Genomic DNA, 20,850 nt, shown 5'->3' with positions numbered 1-20,850 from the left:
GGCTCCCTTCTGTGAGTGGGGATGGCAGATTTAACCTGTGCGCACTGATTACCTCACTACGCACAGGTGCAGCCACCCCTGTTCCCGGGTCCAATTATCCTGGCCAATTATCTCATTCTTAACCAATTATCCAATTGGCCAGGTCTAATTAGCTTGACCCAGGGCAGGTGTGGCTGCTTAAACCAGCCATCCCCACACCACACCGTGTAAATGCTGTGCGCTTGAATGAGGGGAAGCATGTTCAATTTTATTGTTCTGTTAATATTGCTTATACTGTACATTCCACTTAAACATCCAGAGTCAGTTTAACTCTAATAGAGATTAACAATATTCAGAATGGGATCCTGTATCCTCTATCAGGATAAAATATTCTCTGTAGGCATTGACTTTATGCAGAAGACCTTGTAATGTAGAAATGAAGGTTGGAGTCCTTCATCATTTCAAACTGTTTCACTTCAAATTGCATTTCCATTTAGTCTGGCTAGTTTGCAGTGTTTACATCGAGGCGATACGATAATTTTATTCAACCTGAAAAAAAATGGGAATGCACATTTATTTGACAAAACACAGTCACCACATTAGCCCCAGCATACAAATATTAGCAAATAATTTTCAATCATTCACCGATCAATGTTTGAATGCACCACACATTAATACAAGTTAAAATAATACCTGAGGGTTTGTAACATAATTAAACATATTGTCCTGCTTTGAACAGCCAGACCATTTGATTGGTTTAAATTGGTCAATGATTGAAAGGGCTTATCACATTTTGCATGCGATACAATTATTACATAAGGTCTAAAAGACTGACCCAAGTCTGCTCAACTGAATTAGCCTCCTTCAGGATATGACTGGCGTCTGTAGACAGCATGTACATGTATACATTAACACCTGCACAGTCAAGTACAAAAGTAAAAAGAGAATATATGAAATAAAAGTGGTTGAAGCTATTTAGATTGGATACAAAATGAACACAAAAAGTGCTAAATTAAGATAATTTGCATAATATGCAAATTAGAGGGGATTATAAATCCATATAACTTCAATACAACTGTTCCCATATGGCAGTTCCCATATGGCTTGCTTGTGAAAGAAGATTTCCTAGAACCTGGGCAGACAGTTCCTCCTTCCGTTTATTTCTTTATGAACATTTGATCTGGTCATCATTCAAAGGGCTGTAAGCATGATGTATGAGTTTCATTGTATGGCATAGTCTTGCCACCTGCCTGTGAGCCACAGGTGAAATATGACACACCACCCAGCATGCATATCACGGAACTTAAGAGAAAAAAAAATAGCAAAGGGACACACCAGCGGGCAGTCTTTTTCCAAGCTGACAGGCAGAGCAGCGGAAATATGTGGCAGCGTTTGTCTTTGTAGACACTGACATCAGTTTCTGGGAAGGTACTGCACAGTGAACAGAGGAGGAGGAGGGCAGAGGCAGCAAGGTGGAGTCAGGCGAAGGCAGAGGAGAAGAGGATAGGCCAGGTGTGCTGCATCACAAACCGTTTAAACAGAATGACAGAGGTGGCTGTTTGAGCAAGAGTTCAAACACAGGGAGAGGGAAAGGGGGAAGGGAAAGAGAGATAAGGGAGACACACGCTGAAGCACAGCCTGGTGAGGGAAACTAAATCTGAGAGCCAACAAGGAAGTCAACGGATCTGTGTTGAAGCTGTTCAGTTCTCTCTGACATTGACTCAGGACCCAGTTCACAAAGGATACCAAAGTGTTGGGCTACAGTAAGTGCATTTTGTTAATTCCTTCTGTTTTAATGTACATGCATGCTTAAACATCACAGTGTTTCAGAGTCTCAGGAAATGAGTTTGCATATTAAATGAGGTCTGTGTAATAGAATCACACGGTAGATGTACTGTGTCTGGTACAATTCTCCTATCAGAAGACAGGCTGAAATGTCTAACTTCATTTGAGATGGAATTTTGAAATGTGTTGCCCCTGAGGGTATGGACTTGAAGTTGGCTGCTACTGTTAAGATCATGCAATTTCAGAAATAACATTATTGTTATAGTATATATACGTGTGTATGTGTGTGTGTGTGTGTGTGTGTTGGAAATACGGAAAGAGAAAGACCGGCACTGGGTTGCACTGGACCTGGACCTTTTCACAGGCAGCGTTTCATGCCCCCATTTCTTTCTCTTTCTGATCTCACTTCTTTCACATTCTTTCTCAGTGAGAATGTGACGGATGCAGATGTGTGTAAAAACAGCACACTGTAAAACACAAAGCAAATGCAAAGCCTTTTAGTCCTGTCTGCAACACAACCAACGCCTACATGTCAAACAATCAGACAGATTTACTAGGCCAGTCGGCTGGCTGGCAGACACGAAATGCTATCACATTGTTCCCGTCAGAACCGGCCATAGACGCTTGGAGGCCCCACACAAGAATGCTGTTGTGGCCCCAAAAGTGGTAAAAAAAAAAAAAAGAGCACTGTGGCCCAGGGATGGTTGTGGCCCTAAACGCCAGCTCTGGTTCCTGTAACGTTGCATTAGTTCCACTACCCAAAATAAATGAGTAGTAGTAGTAAAATTTAAAAAACTTTTTTTTTTTTTACAGGAACAAAACAAAAGGAAATGTTTACAGGAACGGTGTGCTAACATAAGGGGTTCTATTTTCAGTTGTGGTTCCGCCATGTTTTAAATACACTTATTTTGCCTATGAAGTCAGGTCAATAGGGAAGAGTAAAGAAACTGTTGGCCAGTTTCTAATAATGTGTGAGGTGGAAACCAGGTTTTACCTGTTCTAGGCCCTTTTATACGTGTGTTCTATTTACACATTGTGCATATTTGACAGCCATCATGCATGGGGACTTGTTGTTTTGTTGCATAGCAATGGTTTGGTCAAGCCATGCCATTGTTGTGAATTAATTATGGGCCTGTGTGTTACAATTTTTCTTTCTTTCATTTGTGCAACACCAAGTCTTAGTTTTTTTAAATTGTTTAATAAAACTTCAAGACACTGCTGTCATTATTTTTTAGTTATAGAGCATTTAAGCTATAAAGCTACAGGTTTAATGAGAAATGAAAACTGACCCATAATAAACTGTTTTATTATTCTAATTCATTATTAGTTTCATATTTATGACAGAAGAAAATTTGAACAAATTCAGATTAATTTCTCTTATTTATGCAATTCCTTTTAACTTAATTTTTAAGAAAAAAAGGGCCAGCTCAACTCACTCCTGCAGAAGAATGTCTTGTGAGACATATCTGATTGGTACATTATTATTCTCATCTTCCATTGCACCGGTAGACCATGGACATTTGCAGCACGCCCTGCGCAAAGTGCACAGCTCTTGAAAGGGAATGAAAAGCGGTCTTTCGATTGGCTACACAAAATAATGACCTTCACTCAGTGCCGCTCAGAGTACAAAGGTAGCTTCATATACAATTTATGATTTGCCTAAGGCTGGATATGTTAATAACAGTACACCTTCAGGTCGTCACTTAGGTGCAGCTATCAGCATAATTCAGAAACGCCTCGTCAGTTGGTGCAGTTCTCGGTTGCAATTCGATAGCCCTGTTGTTATGCCTTTCACCTGCGACAGGTTGGCGCTTACACTCAAAAACTCTATTGTAATTATGATGAGTTAGCCGAAACTGTCGAGACAGTAGGCATGACTGAATTTGCAAGAGTTTGAGCTTTCTGGGTGATGGCCCTAACTCCTCAACAAGTGTTTGAGGCCTGAGAGGTTTTGTAAATGATAAAAACAGCCTAGAAGATCTTACAGCAAGGGTCTCAAACTCCAGTCCTGGAGGGCCGCAGTCTCTGCTGATTTTTGTGATTTCCTTTTATTCAGCAGCTAATTTAGGCCAGTCTCTTTTAAATTAAATTAAATTAAATTTACTTAAGATACTTAAGTGCTGGAACAAATAAAAAACCAGCAGACACAGCAGCCCTCCAGGATTTGAGAATGAGATCCCTGGTGAAAATTCCAGTTACACACAACCAGCTTCTGCTCCAGCTGGACACCATCTCAAATTGGGTGATGGTCAGTTGTCTGCACCAAGCTGGCCCAACAGCTGGACATGGTCTTGCTAGCATGGTTGCTATCTCAACCATCTTGTTGCCAGCATGACCCTGGCCAAACCAGTTCCAAACCAGCTGGAACAGCTTCACATCAGATAGAAATCAATCTGGAATCGGAGATCCCTGTCTTACAGTATAAGACCTGGCTCTGAGGAGCAATGCCATTGTCCTAGGATTTGAGCTGGAAAAATTCATGCCACAATGTAGGGAGGAGAAGCTGAGGTCTGAAGACGTACCTTGACTAACTCTCACACTACTCCTCATCATAGTTACTCCCAATCTCGAATCTGTATATCACTTGCATCCTTGTAGCTTGACCTTCTAGCACTTTCATGTCACACTTCATGTATTTTCGTCTTGTACTTTTGTGTTGCTCTTGTACTTCCATATTGATGTTGTAGCTCGTTATCATATCGCTTGTAATCATGCCTCACTTCTGCTTTGACTCACCATAACTTTATTGGCTTAACTTATGCTTACTACGTGAACTAGACTTGATGTTCTTGGCTATGGATAAATGACACTTAATGAGTATCATATCTTATCAGACCTGAGTTCTGTAGTTCCAATGACCTTTGGCACGCAATTATTGAGATGAGAAGCTTGTTAATAAGGAGGTCATGGAAAATATTCATAAAAATGTCCGGTCATATGCTTCTCTATTTTCTAGAAAAACTTGGCATTCAATCCAGCTGTAAACGTTACGTGTGGTTTAGTATGACTTGAAAATCCCAATGCCCTACTTCCTGGAGATGGTGCCAAAAACCATGCCAACCCTTGAATAGCGATACCAGCATCATTGTGGGGCAAACACAAAGAACCAGGATTGAGAGTGGTGAGGTTTCAAGGTACAATAAAGAAATGATGATTATTATTTGCAGATATTCCTATGGTCCATAGTCTCTTGGGGAGGGCATTTGTTAAAAAAAAAAAAAACTTGAATTGACCACGTGTTTAAAGCAAAGCGAGGCGAAACTAAACCCTGGTTGAGTTCGAGGAACAGCAGGATAAACAGAAGGCCGTCACCTGACTGGCCTTAAAAGAAATGAGCGGGAGATTATAAACAGCTCATGCAGAACATTGTGACATTTTCTAAAGTTGCAGCGACATAAAAAAAAATTTGTTTCTTTTGTCATCATGCCCAGATTACATACTGTACATACTTTTTTCAAGCAGATGTTTTAAGCATGTACTGGAATAAAGAGCACGTGCAGAAACAGTGTCGACCCATTTGCAGTGCAGCTGGGAACATGTGTTTCCTGCCTGAGATTCCATTCAGTATTATTGCGACATGGTTGAAAGTTCCTATAAGCTTTGTACTAGCTGGAAACCGCAGTGCTTTGCTGTGCTCCAGGTTTCTATGCCAAAAGAGGAAGGTGAGGTGAAAATCTGGCACACAAGTCTCAAAGTCCAACGTTAAGCTCTCCTGCACTTATGTGAGCAGATCCCAGTTTAATTATTCAGTGGAGCCACAGCTTCTGTATGTTATCACCAAGAAGCGCCTGTAATGTCTGCCTCCACGTCTGTGAATCAGTGGCTGACCTGTCACTGGCTGCATCGCCTACAGGGGGCAGCAGAGAGCACTACACAGTAGTGCAGCACAGGTGAGCCTTTGTTTGTCGTGAGGAACTGCATCTGATGGCAGTTAAGCTGAGCCAGGTGCAGTCAGAGACAAAGGCCTGTAACCTTTAAGGGGGAAGGAAGGGTTTTGAAGGTTGGCAGGTCACGGGGGTGGCAGCATGGCGAAAGAAGAAATGACAGACCCAAGTTACATACATATATAGATATATAGATGTAGATATATATAGATATGACATACACACATATATATGATAATGACGTCCTTATGACACAAAGACTGACAGACAAAACAGATCATTGCTGCCAATAGAAGAACATTCTTTGAGCATGAGGTGTCTTCCTAGGATTGGAGGTGTGAATAGACCATAAGGGAAGAGAAACCAAAAACAAGTTGCAGATGTTGGAAGCAGCTGACAGTGAGCTGCCCCACCCTGGAAAGGCGCGGTTTTGCCGCGGGCCAGGCAAGGCCACTCCGAGTAGCCCGGGGGGGGCCAGCAAAGCTTTCGGGAAGGCAGGCAGAGGTGCAGGCAGAGGTGCCGTCACAGCGAGAGGTGTCCTGTTTCAGAGTAGCTTTTTTTTCTTGTTTGGCGAGGGGGCGGGACACCCCCGGGGGCATCCGTGCTGATCGGGGCTCCCGTGCGACAGGATGTTCTCTGCTCTTCCGCGAGCGAGGAGACGCTGGCAGGACTGCTGCCACGGAAACACATTTGGTGGCGAGAAGCAAGGGACAGGCAGAACAAAAGGGAGAGAGAGAGAGAGAGGGAGGACAGAAAGGTGGTGACACAGACCGGCTCAGGGTGACGTTTGCTTTTTGCCTGGTCTGAATCTGGGCGGCGAGGAGCTCGCAGGACCGCCCTGAAATAAAGGATTGTTTTGGGGAATTCCGAGGGGTTCTGTTCATTTTGGGCAGTGGCCCGCTTGTGTTCATTTGAGTCCGGCGAGCTTCCCTCTCCGCATACCTCCGTCCTGTCCAGGCACGTTTTGGCAAAGCCAGCTGTGGGACAGAGGCACGATGAGGGTGAGTACATTTGGGGTACGCCGCGATGAGGGGTGTTGGTACAAACAAACTTTAGCCTGGATGTATGAGGTGGCAGTGTGAAGACAGACCCGTGCGTTTGCAGTCTGGGTCACAAAGTAAAGGTGAACACAGCGGAATTAGGGTGTGAAATCCACCTTAAAAACATTGTATTCTCAACCATTGACTTGCGTATGTGTCTAACCTGCGTCTAAGCTGCGTATGTGCAGCTACTTTTACATTGAGTTATTTACATTTACACCTGTCATACTTCACTTCAGCGTCACATCAGGTCATACAGTGTACACAACACTGTGTACTTATAAGAACATTGTTATTTCCTGCAATATAAGAACGTGGTGTGCCTATGATGTCGGGTGAGATAGGAGCCAGGCAGACAGAGGCACACAGAGGTGCTTGTCGGTGTGGTGGGGTATTTTGCGTGTTTGGATGGAGGATAAGGGTCGTACCTCCCACCAGACAAATTCTGGGAGATTTTAGATGGTCCGCAGTCCTGCCACCACAGTTCTGAGAAAGGGGTCACACCAGGCTGCTCTGTCTAACGTAACACATGTAGAGAGCACAAAAAAATGAGTCTTTCATCTTTAATAATTGCTACAATGAGGGGGAAAAAAAAACTTCCAGGAGGCCAAGGGAAATTCTGGGAGACTCCTGGCTGAACCCTAATGGGGAGGCGGGTGAAAGGGCGATGCATCTCTCAGAGCTGCGTTTCCAGTGAGTTGCGGGGTCTAGTCTGTTTCGGAACAGCAGTGCCTATCTTGGCCCCGCGGAGTGTGCGATGGCGAGGGAGGTCAAACGCCCCACGGGCAGAGCCAACGGCCCAACGCGACTCTCACAGCGCTCCCGTCTGTCGCTCGGCCGAACGCGCCGCAGCCCCATGGCGACAGGGACGCGCGGTGCTGACAACAAAAACGAAATACGCCTGTAATTCAAGGTCGGGGTGACCCCATTTCAGCCATTCAGCGAAAAAGGGGCCTGTTCCCTACGGGGTGTGTTCCCATCTGGATCTGGTCCCAATGCCCCAGTCTTAAGGACCGTCATTTTCCCCAGTTGTCTTTCTTGGTTTTTTCTTTTGTTTTTTTTGCTTCCCTAACTGTTCGAATTGTTTTAAAGTTTGTGATCGAATGCTAGCTTTGATACCACCTGTTTCAGTTAAATGAAGCTTTTATGTACGTGTCAACCACAAGAATTGTTTTCAGAAACTCATCATACGCATCACAGTCTGCGATATTGGCGAGGTAGCTAAAGGTGGTTTTGTCCTTAAGACGTCCCCTAGCGGTCTGTGAGTGAAATTACAATTTTATGATAAGGGTATTACTAAGATGAGTAAAATGTATTGTTCCTATGTTGATATTGATAATGGGTGCATCCATCCCTTTGATGACTGAAAGTAAATTTGTGCACTTTATTTTCTTCAGCCACAATCCTGTTGATGTGGTCTTTTGAGATATGCTGTGTCATGGCTATACCTTCTGACTGGTTTTGCATAGTCAGCATGGAAAAAAAAACACTATTGACTCTGACACACACAAAGCTGAATTTCAGGTTCTGTAAGAGGATCTCTCTCTCTCTCTCTCTCTCTCTCTCTCTCTCTCACTGTTTGATTTGGTATACAGTATTAGAAAAGAGGAGGGTGTGTCTGCTAAACTTTATTTATGGGAAAACTAAATGAGCAACTTGAATGAGTAGGAACAAAATGAACAAAAGACTTGGGGCAAGATCAATGGAGGCAGAAAGAATTATGTGTGAGCTGAAAGCAGCGAGGCTATCAGCTCGTCACACTTCCTCCTTTCGCCTATATGAAACTACTTTGGAGTTTTTTTTTACAGGAGTCCTGTGATTTTCCACTATGTGCTATATCCTTACAGCAATCATTAATACTGATATCCAAACACATCCACCAACACACACACACACAGAGAGAGAGAGAGAGAAAGAGAGAGAGAGAGAGAGAGAAATCTGTTCCCATTTTCCTGTTTGCTTTATGGGCAGAGTCCCTGTTCTTTAAAAAAACAAAATTGATAGGTTTGTTAAAAGTAAAACAAATGCAAAACAGCCTTAATACAAAAATTTTTTTGTTTTTTTTAAACTGCCATTACAACTGGCAATTTAGGACGATAGAGATATTCCTGTGGCTTTGTGGAACATTTTTGCGCATAGTTAATTTGAACGTTAAATGAAGCATGGAAACAGACAAGGAGGTGTGGTCGTGCTTCGCTCATTTGGTTTGCAAATCCACGAAGGGCTGAATGGCTTCTGACGTCGTCATGTAAATGGTAAATGGACTGCATTTATATAGCGCTTTTATCCAAAGCGCTTTACAATTGATGCCTCTCATTCGCCAGAGCAGTTAGGGGTTAGGTGTCTTGCTCAAGGACACTTCGACATGCCCAGGGTGGGGTTTGAACCAGCAACCCTCCAACTGCCAGGCAATCGGTCTTACCTCCTGAGCTATGTCGCCCCATCCTTTGTTTCCTCCCTTTGGATAACGTGAAGACGGGGCCCCCCCCTGTAGGTTTGGATTCGGGAAGCATAGGGAAACAGTGACTGTACCACAGATAGAATCTCCCCTTCGCCCCCGCACCCGCCCCCGGCCACCGAGAACCAGTCCCACCACCTTCTGGCCCCCCCCTCTGCTCTCTCACGCTTCGTATTACACCACAAATCCCCTCTTCATGCATATCATTCCAAAATTAATATGAATATTGCATCGTGTGCCCTTCTCCAGATCTGCTGATTTGTTGTGTGTCCTCAGAAAGTTAAATGCAGTACCTTATTTAGTTTGAATAAATGGCAGTTTTGTGTGCAGTTGTGTGTTCAGATGGGCCAATTGGGCCAAACGATTTCAGGCAACTTTCGGCCCCTTATCAGGAAATGTACACAATTTGTTCACTTGACACGAACACGGTCAGTGAACTCTGTCTCTCGCCGCTCACAGCCAACGTTTTACGGTAAATGATCGCAGATAGGGGCGAACAATTTAAGCACGCGGAAGGCAATAAGGAAACAATAGCGTATTGATGCTCATTCTCTCTCATCTTGTGCAGGGCAATTGTTTAGGTGTTCAGCGCAATTCACTGCGAATGTCATACATTACATCAAGCGTCATCGATCTTTTGTTTTACGAGGTCACGCCAAAACTTAAACCTCTTTTCACAGGTGAGATCTCTTTTCATATGGCAAGCACACTACGTGAAAATCGGGCCGAGTAGGTTGAGTTAGCGATAAAACTATAACCGCGATTTGTGCACGAAGCAGTTAACGAGGCAAAACTGGGCCAGGTGCGCCCAGTAGTCCTCCAGCGCAGGAAGGGCAGGATTTGGGGTCCAGTCAGGGAGAGCTTTGGTTAACTTGATTTCTAATTGACTTCAGCCGCAACCATTAAGGTTTTGCCTTTCGTCCCTATTTCCCTTCAAAAGGTGAATCGCGGATTCGCGTCAATTTTGACAGCTGATTGCTCTGGGAATTATCAACCGCCTGAACAGTCACCGAAAGTATCGCCTCCTGCATTTCTATAGATAAGCATACGAAACAGTTGAATCCAGTTAATCGAGTTTATGCGGGGGGAATCGGTCGCATGCAGTTACATGCACAACGCGTGCTATTCTTTCAGGTAGGTGGCACATGTGTAGCATTTTATTATCTTGTAATTGACAGTTTCAGTTGGCATTTAGTGTCACTTTGATTGGTTTGATGCTGCCTGTTTTCATCCTGAAACGCCCTTTTTCGACCAGAAACAGAACGTCAGTGCTCTCACCAAGTAATAAACCAAAAAGTCTTAAAAAAAAAAAGAAAAGAGTACACAAACCCCCCCCCCCACCACCACCACCAGTTGAAATAGGAACTTTTCCCGTGCAAGTACAAAAGTTAGACGGAGAACTCAGGCAGCCATTATCTTGTTTCAGGATGGAGGTGCTGAGGTGTTTGTATGAAAGCCATGTTGTAGCTTGTTTCCCACTTGTCACTCAATGACTCACATGAGAGATGCACTCAAAAGGCAGTGTTCAACGTACAACAGGTGTTCAGCGTACAGCTCGAGGTGCTCACACAATGGAGACCCCATACCCCCGCAGCATTAGGAGATGAATGAGCCTACAGCAGATTTATCTAGGTCTGCTGGTTTGCTTTTGGTTAAAGCAATGATGCTTAGTGTCTCCAGTTCCTCACATTAGGTTCCGTCCTTACCTCACATAGACGGGTGCACATTACCAGCTGTCCCAATTAAACCTGAAACTAGACACATTACAGTTTCCTTTGAGTGTCCATCTGAAGTACTGTGTATTATAATCCGTGTTCCCTTCTCCCTTCCTGTCTCTCTGTCCTTCTTGTTTCGCTTTCAGACGGATACTCAGATTGCTGCGGAGAGCACCAGACCTCTTCGCCCAGGTGCAACACAAGGTGAGCCTCTAGAAAGTTGCCATAGGGGTACAGAACTACCCCAGGGGATTCAGCCGATTGGAGCTTTCCTAACGCCGCACGGTGAAAAGCTGGTAAAAATGGAGGAAGAGGGAACTGTAGCCGGGCGTTCGGCCTTTAGTGTTGTGCCTAACTGCCGGGACGGTTCTACCCTTGCAGTTCCGGTTCAGCCCGGCAAACGCAGAAGACCAATGGCGGCTCCGAAGACAGCGACGGAGAAGGCCGCCAAGCGGAAGAGGATTTTGATCACGGTGCTGGCGGTGCTGGTCGTACTGGCTATATTGGTGGTGGCCGGTTACTTTGGTAAGCCCCGCCCACACATTTTCCTCCTCCCTGTTCTTTCATTGGCTGAGCTCCTTTGTGCATACTTAAGTTCTAGACAGGATTAATTGAAAGTCGCCATATATATATATATATATATATATATTTATTTTATTTTTTTACATAAGCGTATTCTGCCATCATATTGCATATCCCTCTCCTCTCCCTGCATGAAAGCCCTTGATTACATCACAGTGCTGTTTGTACAACCCCATCTCCTCTGCCCTCCCACTCCCCCTGCCGGCCACTCAACCTTTTCCTCCACGTCTTCCTCCAGTCAAGAAACTCATTGACAGCAAGTACTTCTTCTGCGTGAGGTCGTTCAAGTTCATCCCGCTGGACAAGGCGTGTGATGGGAAGGCGGACTGTTCTGGGGGGGAGGATGAGAGCACTTGCGTTTCCAGCCTGACCGCCAATACCACCTTCCCAGGTAAAGCACTGACGGGCATCCCATAACTCTTAAGTGTAGGCTAACTCCACTGGGGGGGTGGTCAATGGTTAATGTGCGATTGGTCTTGCAGTATTGTACTAACCCTCCCCTATCTGCCTGTCATTTATTTAGTACACCTCCATCCTGGTTTAATTATCATTCACTGATGTCGTCCAGAGAGCTAAAAGCTGATTTCATGCTGCAGCTATTTTATATTGGATTGCATTTCCAAAGAATTAAAATGTACCTTTGCATTTCTGCTTGTATTAAAACCCCCAGCTTGTTCCGTGTCTATGACGGGCCCCTAAATGAACGTACCCTTTTTTCGATTCTTCGGTCCCCCTCTCCCTCTGCAGTACGTCTGGTGTCCAGCAGTCAGGTTCTGCAGGTGTACAGGCCCGGGTCGGGCTGGCGGACGGTGTGCGCGGAGGATTGGAGTCCCCAGCACACAGAGACCACCTGCCGACAGCTGGGCTACTCAGTGTGAGTACATAAGCTTAGCCACACTTTGTAGCCGTATCGTCGCCTTATCCATTATCCTGCTTTTTAGCAACAGCTTATCTAGGGCGTATTCTATAGGGGATATTTAACACATTTATACTGGTTGATACTCAACGTAGCAAGCAAGTTAAAGGTACAATATCACGGCTAGTCAAAGGTTCAATTCCCAGGTACACCGCCATTGTATCCTTGAGCAAGGTACTTGACCTGCATTGCTTCAGTATATATCCAGCTGTAAAAATGGATGCAATGTAAATGCTACGTAAACGTTGTGTAAGTCGTAAGTGTCTGCTAAATGCCTGTAGTGTAATGTAATGTGACACACTGTCCCAGGTCTTTCAAAAATATTCTCACCCCTTTCACTGATGCCAAAGGAATAACTTGCTGATCCAAAGTTTTGGAAGTGTCCTCAACATTACATGACATTTATTTGGCAGATGCTTTCATCCAAAGTGACGTACAATAAGTGCATACCGATGGTCATTGGAACAACTACAAAACACAGGTCCCATTTTTTAATGAGCTTATAAAACAGGGTGGATGACGTTCTTTTATGTCGTAATGTTTTGTCCGTTGAACAAAAAGTTAACTTTGAAAGGTTTTATTTGTGTTTCGTGGGTGTGTTGTGGCAGTTGGAACTCTCGGTCCACTAGGCTAGTGGAATGCTAATGTATTGCGATGAGTAAAACTACGCAGTTGGCCGCAGGATATCACAGTGTCATGTCATCCAATCAGCCAGCTTGGTAACATGCTCTGCAACTGGGGGCTCAACGTAGCGCCATTTCTGTTTTATAAAACGCTTGCTGCCTTTTTTCCGAGCTCAGACGCAGTCCCGCTTGTTATAGGCCTGTGGGAGCGCTGTTATATTCGGGCTTGACGTCCCTCAGTGGGACCACAGGCTGACACGTGAAAGGTCGAATAAACTGGTGAAAATTAAACTAAGCTTGAAGGAATTTCATAATGCGAATATTCAGAATCGAATTCATTCAACAAACCATGTTGAAAAGGTTTATTTGGGGGGGGGGGGGGGGGGCGGCTTGCTTCTAGAGCGAATCTATGGACAGACCATTGATGTACAATCACCAGGCCAGCACTATCAAATAGAAATGGGCAATAGTTCGGTAGGATGCGTATGCAGGAGGTGGTTACGTGGCCGTCTGACATTTCTGAATGCTTTGGTCATTTACATTTTTTGCTGCACCGGAAATGCTGGTCTCCTGCACTGTAATGAATGCTCATTGTACGCCTCTCAAGAGTGCTTTCAAGAAGGACGTTTCATGGGACTAAAAGCTACCTTCTTCCTTCCTTTCCCAGAAACCCTGGAATGTCCAAAGTTGAAGTCGGCACCTTGCCCTCTGATTTCAGGGCGTCGTTCTGCGGGGTCAGGTCTGACCCGGGCGCGGCCTCCACCATTGAGCAGGCCGTCTTTGACCGGTGAGTTTAAACTCCGGCTCCAGACTGCCTGGCCCCCCGCGAACGCAGACCGAAAGACCGGACGGGGTTTAGGGTTCAGAACACAACCGGGTCGCATCGAAACCGAAAATCCTCACTTCCTCTGGCGGTTCGAGAGCCGGCTGTGCCTCACCCTGGATCTAGCATCTACTGTACAACTTAATAGAAACGTAAAATGTAGATATGGAGAGTATGCCAGTCACACAGTGGTCTAACCATAAGGGTTAAGCCCTTGAAAAGGCCATTGCCATTTCCTTCTGCATGTACCTCGAGAGTGCAGCTGCCGTATTGCTTTACAGTGTTGAGTTCCTGTCTACATCTCCAACTCTCCCTTCATTGTCGGCTCCGTTGCATTGCATTTTACATGGCATCTGTTTGCCGAAAGCTCTTATCCGCGTAAGAGCACGTAAGTACACTCATCTGATTAACATGAGCAATAATGACAGACCTGGCTAACAACATTCCCAGACTAGCGAGTACAGACGCAACACATCACTAAAGCTCTGAATGTAAGTTTTTCGCCTGGAATAACATAAGATACAGGGTGTGGTGAAACTGTTTTTAAATAGCAGGAAACGAGGCCAGCAGTCGCTGGGTAATCTGTTTTGTCTCTGTACGCCAACCCTAAAAGAATTTAAGGAAGCTGGCTCATTCCATTTGAATGAGTTCCCAATCTGTTTTGGAATCCTTTTAACACAATAAGCTGAGCAGGGTGGACAAGTATGGCACTCAATTATGACCAGATCAAAAAATGCGATTGCTCAGAGTTTTGGATGGGCGCTCTTTTGTGTGTGGATGCAGTTCGTGGGCGTGAGTGGTTTCTAGGGTCCTGCTGGGGTTCTGCTGTTATGTTTGACAGTACTGAATCCTAAACTGTGAGAACTAACGTGTGTGTGTAATGGAAGACAGTGACATTAACCCATTCTTCCTTCTGAATGGGTAACATTCATTTAACAGACTCTTATCCAGAGCACCTTGCAACCAGAGCAACTTATAATGTGATGTTACATTAACACTTGTGCAATTTATCGAGCCAAAAGATGCAAGTGTGAATGTAGCATCATATTGTAAGTAATAACTTCTGTCGTGTGCCTGTCCACACATGCATGCTTACTGGGATAGAGAATGCTACCAGTACGAATGAGAGACATAATTCGCAACCACATTTTTAATACTGTGTTTGTTTGCCTCCATCAACCATCAACCAGTAGCACAGAGAGTTCAGATGATGAATAAACATGTACAGTCTGTCTTTCCTGCATATTTTTAATCCGGGCTCTCGGTTGATCGTATCATATGGACCAAAAAAAAAAAGTGGTTTCATACGGACCAAAAAAAAGAAGTGGTTTGGAATGGTTAGTGGCTTGACCCTTTCTCTCTCTCTCTCTCCCTGTTTTAGCCAGTCATGCTCTTCAGGCGCTGCGGTCTCCCTCACCTGCTCAAGTAAGCGCTTTCTTCCCGCCTCCCCCGCATTCCTCCTCCCCCTCCCCCTCTCCGCAGACTCTGCTCCTCCTCTCAGCCCTCCTCTGTCAGGCTCTTTGTGGAGTGACTGCTCCAGGAGGCTGAGCTGCTGGGCAGGTTCTATGGGATTCCACGGCAACGGCATCAATGCGTGTTAGGGGTCAGAAGAGGGAATGTTGCCTAAATGCGAGCGTACACAAGCGCAGGGACGTGTATGCACACATACGCGGCCACACAAACACACACGCAAACACACACACACGCACACACAAACAAACAGGAGCACACAAAAAAACACACTTTCACTTGCACACACAAACACTCACACACACACACACACATAAACAGGAGCACACAAAACACATTTTTACATACACACACACACACACACACATATATATACATACACATAAACAGGAGCACGCATACATTGCCAAATGATATTGGCACAGCTAAAAATACATGACCGGGCCTGCCTTCAGAAACTGAATCTGATGCAGCAGCTGATAAGCAGCACATATATGCTGTAGTATGTATTCTACACTGCTGCATACAGCTGCCTGAATGAATGAAATGAATGAATACATGAATTAATCCTGCTACACACTACATTTCCAGCGTGTGTAGCCACACCCCTCAACATTACACAGGCAGTTTTGTTTTTAGTGTCATAGCACACTGTATTGAGAGAAACAGAAAACCAGGGTGTTGTAATGTGGCAATATTATAATATATTATATATTGAATTACATAATAAAATGAATGCTATGTATATATTGGTCAGCTCTAGTGTAGCAGTATGTGTTATGGGCGGAGTCTGACTGCATGTCCGGTATGTGCTGGGGTTACAGACTGCGGGGACCAGGCGGCCGAGGACCGGATCGTGGGCGGGACGGGGACCACCATCGAGGAGTGGCCGTGGCAGGTCAGCCTGCAGCAGAACGGCCAGCACACCTGCGGGGGGTCCCTGGTGACCCCGCGCTGGGTCGTCACGGCAGCGCACTGCTTCTCCGGGTCAGTACCGTCACCCCCCGCTCCTCTGTTCATCTTACTTTACCCGTCCCCCCGCCCCCAATGTGTGTGTGCGTTCCTACATTATCCTCCTGAGACCCGCCAAGTCATTTTTTTTGTCCCCTGTAGGGGACATGAGTCTCAGGTCTTAATCTTTAGAACCATACATTCTACTATGCTGATACCTACACTACAAGGGACATTCAGTAAAACTGAAATTATATTTTGGACAATATTTTCACTGCAACATGTATTTGTCTAACACATTTGAATGAAAAATATTAAACTTTATTTTGTCAGGTCTCAGGAAGATGACCGGCATTACAATTGGCATCGTTACAATTCCAAGCGCTGCATTTTAAAAATTGCAAGCGTTATAATTGCAATGACACATTGTTAAAAATCTAAATGAGTGTTTCTGCCCCCGCCCCCCGCCCCCCGCCCCCCGCCCCCCGCCCCCCCCCCCCCCCTGCAGAAGTAAGAAGGAGGTGAGCCGGTGGCAGGTGATGACAGGGCGCACAAATATGGGGTCCTTAGGGGGCTCGTCAGTGGACAAAATCATCCTGAACGGGGAGTATTCTGCCCAGCGCAACGACTATGACATCGCCATGATGCGGCTCAGCAAGCCTATCACCGTTGGACGTAAGTCTCCCGCCTGCCAACACCTCCCCATGTTTTACAAGTGCCACGGGTGCTTTAATGACCTCAGTGAGTCGGTTTGCTATTGCACCTGACCTCTAGTGGTTGCTGTAATGTATGACAACTATCAGTGTAACTGCAAAACTAGCATTTTATGATGCAGCATACCCTGGCCAGTATCGTAATGCGTAACATGTTTGTTGAAACTGCCTAGAAACAGATCCTATATTTGGGGCCAATTCTGCAGAACTGCTACACTGTTTATAGGGACATTATCCCTTTATTCCTGGTATATATGGGTTAATGGAGCTGATTTGAAAATTCTGATGTGTAGAAATAATTTCCAACAGGGTAGTTAACTTAGGTGGCTCTGAAACTCTTTTTTTTGTGTGTGTTTTGGGGCCAACAGTGTGTATGTATATCTTACAAATATGAGTGATGCTATATTGTGCAGTGCTGGAATAACAGCTGAATGACGATGGGAATGTTCCCCCAGATACGCAACGGCCCGTGTGTCTGCCCCCCTACGGCATGAATTTGAAGGGGGGGACACCCCTGGTGGTGACGGGATGGGGCTACACGGAGGAGAGAGGTAAGACTCCTCCCCCTCCTGGAAACGCCTCCATCTCTCCCCTTCACAGAGCAGGGATGGAGCACATCTACGGCTGCCATTCTGGCTCATCAGTAATCTAGACCTGTTATATATGGTAGTCTCATTTGTGCCCCAGTTTTGGTGGCCCTGGTGGGCTTGTTTCTTATTATAATTTTGAAAGTTCAAAGGTAGACTTGTATTGTTTGTCCTGGGGAAGCTGCACTGAAAGTTTTTTTTTTTTTTCCCCCCCCATGGATTCTGTATTTAGGTTCTGTGTCTAGGGTTTGTATCTAGAGTGATAGACGCACAGGACAATGACAATGAAGAATACACAGTATATCTCTATCTCTGTCCGTTGTTCTCTACATTTGCAATTTGAAGCAGGTGATTTTACATAGATATCTAGAGTCAAATGCATTTATGGTTAAATGAGGAAATGCAGTGCAAGATATAGAGAAATTGTGAATTCTACCTTCAGGTGCACAACTGTAGAGCCTTATACACTACTATAGTAAATTAGTGTTTCACTGCGTCTTCTGCATCCAACCCCCCCCCCCCCCCCCCCCCCCCCCCCCAGGTGCTGTGTCCTCGGTGCTGCAGAAGGCCTCAGTGGCCCTGATAGACAGATCTGTGTGCTCCAGTCGCGAGGTCTATGGCCCGGCCATCACTCCCAGAATGGTGTGCGCTGGGTTCCTCGACGGCAAAGTGGACGCCTGCCAGGTACGGCCATTTTCGCTCGCGCAAACGTTCAGCTGTTCCAAGTGCACCCGCAAGCACACACTAATCGCTTTGTTTACAAATCGGGGTGCTTGAATCATTGCAATGTAAATCCAACCAGACCAAATAGAAGATGTACAATTAACTGAACTCTGGTGTGGACTTTAGCAAACAAGCTAGGTTTAGAAACAGCCTTGGACTCAGAAAAGGGGTGAAGAAGGGGGTAGGCAACGCTATTCACAGAGTGCCAGTGATGTTTCTGGTTTTTGTTCCAGCTAAGCTCGACATTATGAATGTTATAGTTTATTAAGAGGCTGAGCCAGAATATTCACAATCCGAGTGAGAATGCTAAGGACAAGCCCAGGAACTCCCTGTGTGTTTTAGGGGGACAGCGGGGGACCTCTGGTGTACCTGTCTAATAAGTGGCAGTTGGTGGGCGTGGTGAGCTGGGGAGTGGGCTGTGCCCGTAAGGACAGGCCTGGGGTCTACACCAACGTCGACGAGATGCTCAACTGGGTCTACACGGTCATGGAGGTTAGTACTCACATAGGGCGGTGTGCAGACCAAGTCTTTACCCATGTGACTGCAGACCAGCCCCTGGGGCAGCTGCACACCTGCAGTACTTTACATGCAAAATCTGTAAATGCGCACCTGCAGATGCCCGAGAATTATCGCCAAATCGCGCTGCTAACCAGAATGTATGATCACCGTTTGTGCTGAACATCAGCGAAAGTAGATGTTTCGTTTTGAAATTGTCAACGATCTTCAGGAACTTAAAAAACGGGTGCAGTGTTTATTCGAATAAATAAGGGTGAATTGTTTGACATGTACTGTCTGCTGCAAAGGGATGCTGACTCTGAGCCTGCGTTTCTGACGTTTTCTTTTTCAGAAAAACCGATGAGTGCTTCCAGGACCAAAGAAGGGAGGGGCCGGAGTGGGCCTTATGCACTGAGGAGACTTCCTATTACTTATTTGCCAAAGATGTTAACATTTCTCACACATGCAAGGAATGGCAGGCACTTTGCACGCACGCACGCACACACACACACACACACACACACACACACTCACATGCACACACACACGCACCCACCCACTTACCCATGCACGGATAAACACACACACACACAGATAATACTCACCGTTCAGGATCACACTTTAGCCTCCATTTCATATTTCAGGTTCTTTCTGTGAATGATCCTCCATGAGAGCTGTACAGATCCTACATTAGTAACTACATGCCACCTTCATTAGCATTTAATAGATGCTAATGAATCTAGTAATCTGCGTTTGAATCCAGTTCTGTGGTTGATATAAATGCTTTTGTCGATAACCTGCATATATGCATGTGGTGTGTAATTTGGGTTATCGTGGAAATGTCTCTTGCTGCATCAGTGGTGACATACACCATATGCCTATTTGCAGGTACTGACATAATGCATAATGAAATGGTTCAGAATGTAGTGCTTACACATATGAAGCTGGTATGTACAGCTTGAGGAGTAGTTATACAGCTCCTATGGATGATCATTAATATAAAAAAATAAAAACGGTATCGACAAATCTCAGGGCATAAATAACCTATGAAAGGACACATACAGTATGGACAAAAAGCAAACGTATCTGTATTTTACACTAAATGGCAGTCAGAACTAGGGGGGTCTTGATTTCACCTGAAATGTGTTGCATTTTACCAGTGGCCTCAGAATGTACAGTACTCTACAATCAAATCTCAAACGATAGCTCTCTGTTGCTTTGTTTGAGGACTTGTGTCTGTATAGTCATCGTTGTTAAGCTGATACTTGGGTCCACTTATCAATGGCTGTGTTCAGGTTTAACTTTTACATCCAAAGTCCTCCTACATTCAGATGCAGTCCTCTGGTTTCAGGTGTTTCTGTCTTTCATTTTTGTCTGGATTTCATCCATTTTTTGTCTCCAGGTTTTAGTTTACACAGTGGCCTTGGAGTGACTCTTGGAGAGCACTAGAGGGGATTTGAATGCTCTCTTTGTGCCATTGAAAATTGTCTTGAAAATGATCATATTGTGTTTGTGTAAATATTGTAAACAATGATTTTTTTTGTTATAAATGTATAAGTTATAAATGCCAACACTGTATGTACATTAGCGAATTGTGTAATTTTGTTGTAAATATCATGTGCAATAAAAGTGAATAATTTTCAACAATGAATAAGTCTAGTCATTGTTGAAAGTGACAAGACTTGAAAACACTTGACTGCCACTTGAAGATGTCCTCATAAGAAAAGTTTCTGACTAAAATGTTTTAATATGTGTACCCAATAGGAGTTCACATTCAATCAAACATTTTATGGAGAACATTGCATTGAGAAATTATCCCAGAATAAAGTGTTACATAGGATGTACTAGTTTAATGGCTTTTATAGGGCAAATTTATATGACCGTTGTATCCAACTAGTAACATTTCCTGTGTTTTTGTTATTGTATTAATGCCCAAAGTGTCATTTTATGAATGTGTGGGGGGGAAATATTAAAAAGCACCTAAGGCATTCATTGTTTAATTATGATTTCATTTTTAAATAATGTTTGCCTGAAGGATTCCAGAACATCTGAAATTCTTAATTGCTCACAACAGCCAAAGAAAAAACACTTTACAGAGGATGGATT

The 20,850-nt window shown here is 44.7% G+C and overlaps 1 protein-coding gene across 2 annotated transcripts; it reads left to right on the top strand.

Moving 5' to 3' along the window:
* Window positions 1-1,323: 1,323 nt before the first annotated feature.
* Window positions 1,324-20,398, top strand: tmprss4a (transmembrane serine protease 4a). 2 transcript variants are annotated; one of them, XM_035383780.1, is made up of 13 exons: window positions 1,324-1,742; window positions 11,008-11,065; window positions 11,243-11,386; window positions 11,682-11,834; window positions 12,191-12,317; window positions 13,650-13,769; window positions 15,187-15,230; window positions 16,100-16,262; window positions 16,735-16,901; window positions 17,395-17,490; window positions 18,068-18,210; window positions 18,592-18,741; window positions 19,097-20,398. In XM_035383780.1, the coding sequence occupies exons 3-13, from the start codon at window positions 11,275-11,277 to the stop codon at window positions 19,106-19,108; spliced, it is 1,287 nt and encodes a 428-aa protein (XP_035239671.1). In that variant the 5' UTR covers window positions 1,324-1,742; window positions 11,008-11,065; window positions 11,243-11,274; the 3' UTR covers window positions 19,109-20,398. The 2 variants fall into 2 exon arrangements, with proteins under 2 accessions (XP_035239671.1, XP_035239670.1); XM_035383779.1 differs by lacking the exon at window positions 1,324-1,742 and adding an exon at window positions 6,099-6,649.
* The last annotated feature ends 452 nt before the right edge of the window (window positions 20,399-20,850 follow it).

Source organism: Anguilla anguilla, chromosome 12, assembly GCF_013347855.1.
Source record: "Anguilla anguilla isolate fAngAng1 chromosome 12, fAngAng1.pri, whole genome shotgun sequence".
Lineage (NCBI taxonomy): Eukaryota > Metazoa > Chordata > Actinopteri > Anguilliformes > Anguillidae > Anguilla > Anguilla anguilla.
The sequence above is the reverse complement of the archived record's forward strand: the minus strand, read 5'-3'. Positions and strand labels throughout refer to the sequence as shown.

Coding starts and splice junctions, on each gene's coding strand:
- tmprss4a (XM_035383779.1), top strand. Junction 16,263..16,734: donor GCAGCGCACTGCTTCTCCGG/GTCAGTACCGTC, acceptor CCCCCCCTGCAG/AAGTAAGAAGGAGGTGAGCC. Junction 16,902..17,394: donor CAAGCCTATCACCGTTGGAC/GTAAGTCTCCCG, acceptor ATGTTCCCCCAG/ATACGCAACGGCCCGTGTGT.